This window comes from Mycetomoellerius zeteki, unplaced genomic scaffold (assembly GCF_001594055.1).
Source record: "Mycetomoellerius zeteki isolate Tzet28-1 unplaced genomic scaffold, Tzet1.0 scaffold364, whole genome shotgun sequence".
NCBI lineage: Eukaryota > Metazoa > Arthropoda > Insecta > Hymenoptera > Formicidae > Mycetomoellerius > Mycetomoellerius zeteki.
In genome coordinates this window covers 387680-394305 of record NW_017257354.1, presented here as the reverse complement: position 1 = coordinate 394305, position 6626 = coordinate 387680, and the positions used below count along the sequence as shown (strand labels likewise).

The following is a 6626-nucleotide window of genomic DNA, read 5'->3' as shown; positions in this document are numbered from 1 at the left end:
GCAGCAGCCAATCTTTTTTTTCAGTGTAGGGGACTTATAAAACCAAATGTGCATTAAAATAAAATATGCCTTTAAATAAAATTATATTGCAGGTTTAAATATTATAAAATATTGTTTATATAATATAATTATTATATTCAAATTAGTATAAGGTATATTAAAATTATACCAATTCAATTAGTTCAGTATGCATATATTCATTAAATATCGGACAGTGATCGAGTTGCACCAGTATAACCTATGATACTGCGATTCTAATCCAGGAATCGGAAATCTATCGGCCAGTTAAGAAGTTAAGAGTTGCACCGGTCTACCTTCCGTCATTCGTTATTTCTTGCTATTTAGAAACTAATTTAAAAACTAGGTTTTAGCAACAAAATTTTCGCAAATAGAAAATCATCTTACAATTAGAATTAAGTTATATAGGAATATGACATTTTAAGAACAAACGTTTATTTTGAATCATCCTGTATATAGAATCTGGTTGGACCATGAACATGAACATAATAATGACAATAACGATGACATATCTTAAAAGGACTTTCATATCAGGACTTTGCGTTGCAATCTCTCCGTTCGTAGGACACGTAGAAAAAAAAATAAAAGCACTTTTATTACACACTTCGAGTGGAAGCTATCGATTGAGCGTATGTAAAATGATCGGTTTAATCATTATTGAGATACAATAATCACGATCTTCCGCAACTCGCGGTCTCGCGTAAAAGAACTGTGTCTCCTGATAATAAAACTATTGGAAATAAACTCAAAATTGTCAATATTTAATGAGTTTTCACCAAGTGAGACGCCAACTTAACACAAAAATTCACATAAAAATTTGACTGTAATGTAATAATTCAGCATTTTGGAACATCCGATTAGCGTGTCTCAAAGTAGCGAATAAAGATGAGAAATTATTGTCTGCTATGCCATCCTCGTACGTAAGAAATGACAACTGAATAGTAATTGAATGTGATCAGTGCACTGAATGTCCCAGATATAGTTCTCCAGTTACGGACTCTGTTGAATTTAAAAACGATTTTCTCTTGGTGATGAATGTTCTGACACTTTTGACGCGTGGCTGTTGAGGCCGTTGTGATGACTTAATTTTCAACGTTAAGTTTTTTGCTTGCGCAAGCGAGTGTTTTAACTGCGTTAAATTCGCGATAAGATTTACGCCCAACACTTAATTAAATGTAGGCATTCTTCATTCGATTTCAGGAGTACAGAATGAGTCAGACACATCAGGAAAAAAGCATGGACAAGAAAGAAATCGCTGAGGAAGAGAGAGAAAAGATGCTGAACGTCGAAAACAGTAAGCATACCGGCGTCACACCTGTGCCCGATCTCGAATCCGAGGAGCAGAAACCGAAGAAGATACCAATCGGTGGCATCAAGATGCCTGGATTCTGCCGTACGAAGAGCAAGGAACCGTGCAAGGTATATTATAGTCATGATTGCCACCTTTAAATACTGTTCCGGAAATTGTTGACTCTTTTGCCTAACAGATAAACCATACAGACGCACGCACGCACGCACACGCACACACACGCACACACACAAATGAATCTACATCCGATTTTTGGAAGCTTGATGTACATACGGAACACTAAAATAATAAATAATAATTATTAAGAAATGATTTTTCTTAAAAAAAAAACCTTTTACACAGAAATACAGCTGGAGGCTGATTAAAGTCATGTTATTCTAACTAAAAAATCAAAGGATTATTAACTATAATAAATCGCTATTACGTGATAGAAAAACTAATCTAGCTTACCCCTGTGAAGCTAGCCCTCCATTATTAAAAAAAATAATTTCTTTTGAGAGTTCTGAATAGATTTTCAATAGTTCCAAAGTTCCTGATAGGTTTAAGAAATAGTTCTGGCCATTATATAAAGCAATAAAAACGCGATTTTAAAAATGGGGGGCTAACTTCACGCAACCCCCCATTTTCGAAAAAAAATCATTTTTTTAGAGTTCTGGATAGATTTTGAATAGTTCCAGAGTTCCTGATAGGTTTAAGAAATAGTTTCGTTCGAGAAAGTAAAAAAAAACGTTATTGAAAAACCCGAAATTGACACCTAAAAAACAGCCTTTTTATTTTATTAAGAAACATCATCGTCGTCATGTCCGATGTTCTGTGAAATCGACAATTATTACTCAAATACACACTTTAAAGCATCCTTCACACTCCCACCTCCACACCCGTACTATTTACCCGAATCTCCCTCCCTCCCACTTCCACCCTTTACGAAGATTTCGATACATGTCGACACTTACCGATGTGATCTACAATACCCTTACACACCTACTTACATCTCCTTTCTTCCCTTCTCTCACTATTCCTCACTCCTACCTCCACTTTCACCTTTAATACCTACCTCTCGAAATGTTTCATCACGTTTCAACACAATTCAACATATATCCTTATCGTCCAAATCCCTTCCATCCGCTCTCACGCATTACAAAGACCTCGATAAACGTCGACACATCTAATAGTTCGACGATATGTTTATTCGACATAATTTTCACAAATACGAAATTAATATATTTTTTTAACATTTGTATGTTTGTAAGAAAAAAAATTAAAAATCGATGCGCGTATTTAAAAAAAAGGTCATCAAAATTTAAAACAGATATTATTTCAGGAGAACAGTTATTATCTCCGGAAATATTTGTTCAAATAGCCGAGATTTTTATAGTTTGGTACAATAATTTTTTTCAAGGAACACGAATTGTTGGCGCCTTTTTTACTCTTTTAAAAATTTATTCCATTTTATTTTTAAATGCAGGTGTAGAGAAAGTTTATCTTACTATTCTTCAGATAAGAATAAAATTATTTTCGAAGCAATAATTTGTTTCTTCTAATTATACCCTCCATACTGCTCTTTTTCTTTAAACAATACCTTACGAAAAAAGGTTCGAAGAAAGGAGTCATCGTATCTTTAAAGAAGCGGACATCAAAAAATGAATTTCTCCTATTTATTAGCGTGTATTAATTACTTCAGTTTTTTTTTGTTTGATCGATTTTAGGATGATGAGGCTAAACCAGCGAAGTCTACGGATGCGGAATCAGCTTCCGTGGTGACAAAGGAAACCGAGCAGAAAGCTTTGTCCGCGGAAAAGCCTATTATACCCGTTAAGGATTCTAAGGAAAAGGAAGGTCGCAGGGGAATTTTGAATTCCATTCGGATACCTTTGATGTCGTCCGTTTTCCCCAGGAGAAAAAAAGTAAGTGTCTTTTACGCCTAGAGATATTTTCTCAAATTTTTTAATGAAAAATAATGCCAACATGAAAATTAGATTACAAACTCTTTGTAATATTTAGAAATTAAGGCCCGTATTCAGAATGCGCTTTTATCTCTGAAATTCTATAATATGCGTGACGTAAAGTATAGTATTGTTAGCGCGCTAAAAACATCGCTGTAAGCGCGTTCTGAATACGGGCCTTCCTAATTCTATGAATTTAAATATTAACACACACATAACCATTGTACACACACACGCCATACAAGCGCGCGAGCGCACAAAGTTTCCCAAATCTCTCGTATTACCCGTTAACAGCATATTTCTGAAATCCTTTCAAGAAGAAAGTTCTAAACCAAAATATCTAGGTTATAATAGCTTTTAAATGAATAGCGATTAAAGTTCTTTAATCAGAGAACACAGACCTGACATTTCCCACGCTCAGGCATGATGATATGACAAGTGGTGAAGAGTTGTTATAAGGTTCTCTCAGTAAGATTATATAATAAGATTCTCTCTTCAAGATTATCATACAAATATATGATATTTTTATTAAGTAATTGTTTCTACATGGAATTCATTTGGACATTATATACGCATAATTAATATCGAAACATACCACAAAATATCAATTCAATAGCGAAATGTTATATGTATCAAAATAAATTTATAACCATGTTCATTTGTATGATAAACTTTTGTATGGTAAATTTTCGAAATAATATTAGTAGATAGCGTAATAGATAACATGTAAAGCAAAGTGACACTGCGCTTTACATTCCTTTTCTATCCTGATATATCGAAGCAGCCATGTCCGGTAAGCACCTATGTCAGGCGATCGAACAACCCGCCGCACTGCCTCTTGCAGACAGAGTTCAATGGCCTCCACAATCCGAGCGGTCATGTTATATTACCTATATCACCCTTATTTGTGCAGAATAAGGAATATTGGATTCTATGAATGCACATTGTCTACGATACTACATTCATAGCCTATCGATTAAAATCATCGACATATAGAATGGACTGCTGATGACAGTGGTGGAGGTAGAAAGACGCATAGAATGAGAGGCAGATAAATGGATGAACGTTCTTTCTCCATTTACTAAAGCCTTATTGGTTGTTGTTGATCCAGCAGTACTGTATACTGTATCAAAGTGTGCCTCTAACCAAAAGCGAGAATACGACAGTGTATTACATTGTCACTTACGTAAAATAAATCTTGGTTAAATGTTAATAAAATTAAATAAAATGAATTATTGTGTTTTATGCAAAGTGTGCACTACGACAACCTCTTCATCCAGTTTTCACAGGTAAGTATGTTTCATGTATAATATTACTGCCGTGCTTCTTTACGCGAACCGACGAGTTGCGGCAGACTGAGACAATCGGATCTCTGTAACGGCTGAACTGATTCTATATATGCTCAATCGATAGGCACCACATGGATTGTATAATAAAAGTGCTTTTATTTTTTTTCTACGTGCCCTACGAGCGGAGATATCACGACGCAAAGTCCGGATCTGTGAATTTTCACCTTATTTTTAAGAAACGTCGTCGTCGTCGTCGTCGTCGTCGTCGTCATTGTCGACCGAGAGAAATGTCCATCTCGTTTTTTCGATAATAGATGGCTTTTGACTTAACCAAGCGATGGCAGCATTGCACGTTCGAACGTGATCAACCACACATGACGGCAGCGATGGCAACATTGTCATCACATATATACAATGTGACGCGCGCGTGGTGCAAAAATACGATACGACGCACACGCGGCGCAAATTATTAATTAAAATTAAAATGAAATATTAATTAAAATTGAAATGAAATATCGAGAGTGTCGTTGAAGATCTAGGTATTTACCGCGTCGAGGAAGAGGGTGTCTAGATGTTCACCGTCAAGGAATTAAGCGTCTAGATGTTCGCCGTCGAAGAAGTGGGTGTCTAAGTGTTCACCGTCGAGGAAGTGGGTGTCTAGGTGTTGTCTACATGTTCGCTGTAGAGGAAGTTGATGTCTAGATGTTCGTCGTCCAGGAAATGAGTGTCTAGGTGTTCGCTGTCGAGGAAGTGGGTGTCTAGGTGTTGTCTACATGTTCGCTGTAGAGGAAGTTGGTGTCTAGATGTTCGCCGTCGAGGAAATGAGTGTCTAGGTGTTCGTCGTCGAGGAAGTGGGTGTCTAGGTGTTCGCCGTCGAGGAAATGGATTTCTAGGTGATCGCTGTCGAGGAAGTGGGTGTCTAGGTGTTCGCTGTCGAGGAAGTGGGTGTCTAGGTGTTTGTTTTGGAGGAAGTGGATGTCTAGGTGTTCGCCGTCTCTGACAAGCGATACGATGAGATTATATTTGACTCCAGATAGCAAGAGACAAATGTAGCATTAGTATTAACCGTTAAACTATTCATGTTAGAAAATCTGTCACATCGATGGAACAGAAGAACGCGTATGAACACGTAAGTGAGATTAGAATAAATAAATATTTTCTGCTGCGTTACACAAATTCTCTGCTGTAAAAGACATTTTCTGCTGTAAGGATATATGATTATTTAGTTAACTCTAATAATCGAAAAAAGCTATTTATATAAAACTTAAATGATAAGTATTCAAAAAAACTGCTATTCTACCAAGTTAAATTTTACTATACTCTTATTTTCCAAAAAGAAAGTAATAGTCTTTCTTTATCGTATACAAAATTACCTTTTAAAAAAAAGGGTAAAAAAGCGCTAAGCGTGCGTGCTTCTCGTGTAGAACCACCATTTAGGCCGGTTTCACCAACGTCAATTACTTAATCGGCCGTGAAACTGATGACTAATTACGTTTGCTGTTTAGTAGAATTGACCACTTAGGGTTGACAGGTAATCACCGATTAGGATTAATCGAGTCGATTGAAAATTATTACATGAAAATCATTATATCACAAAATTTACTAAATCTAATGATATATGTATCATCTGTATAAAAGATTTGATATCAACAATTGTGGCGCCAAGTTAAATTCTGTTAATGTTTTTACTAAATCTAATGATATATATGTTTCATCTGTATAAAAGATTTGATATCAACAATTGTGGCGCCAAGTTAAATTCTGTTAATGTGTTTTTACTAAATCTAATGATATATGTATCATCTGTATAAAAGATTTGATATCAACAATTGTGGCGCCAAGTTAAATTCTGTTAATTTAATTAAATTTATCAAAATTTTATGTATTATTCGTAAAAAAGATTTGATAGCCAAATTAAATAATGAATATTAATCTAATATGTATTATTCGTACAAACGATTTGATATCAACAACTGTGTGTGTGGCGCCAAGTTAAATTCTACTACAAAATAAAAAGTAAAACCTAAGTGATACTATCTTTATTATTTACTTAATCCAAATGGTACT

The 6626-nt window shown here is 35.2% G+C and overlaps 1 protein-coding gene across 2 annotated transcripts in view; it reads left to right on the top strand.

The window, feature by feature from the left end:
- The window catches only part of Nrt (Neurotactin), a 26144-nt gene that overhangs the window by 4221 nt on the left and 15297 nt on the right, over positions 1 to 6626 (top strand). For both annotated transcript variants that reach the window (XR_001936769.1, XM_018453094.1), the window contains exons 2-3: positions 1219 to 1437; positions 3034 to 3231. Coding sequence is in view for 1 of the 2 variants with exons in the window: in XM_018453094.1 (XP_018308596.1) it covers positions 1228 to 1437; positions 3034 to 3231 (408 nt within the window). In the remaining variant the exon portion in view is untranslated. The remainder of the gene's footprint in view (positions 1 to 1218; positions 1438 to 3033; positions 3232 to 6626) is intronic.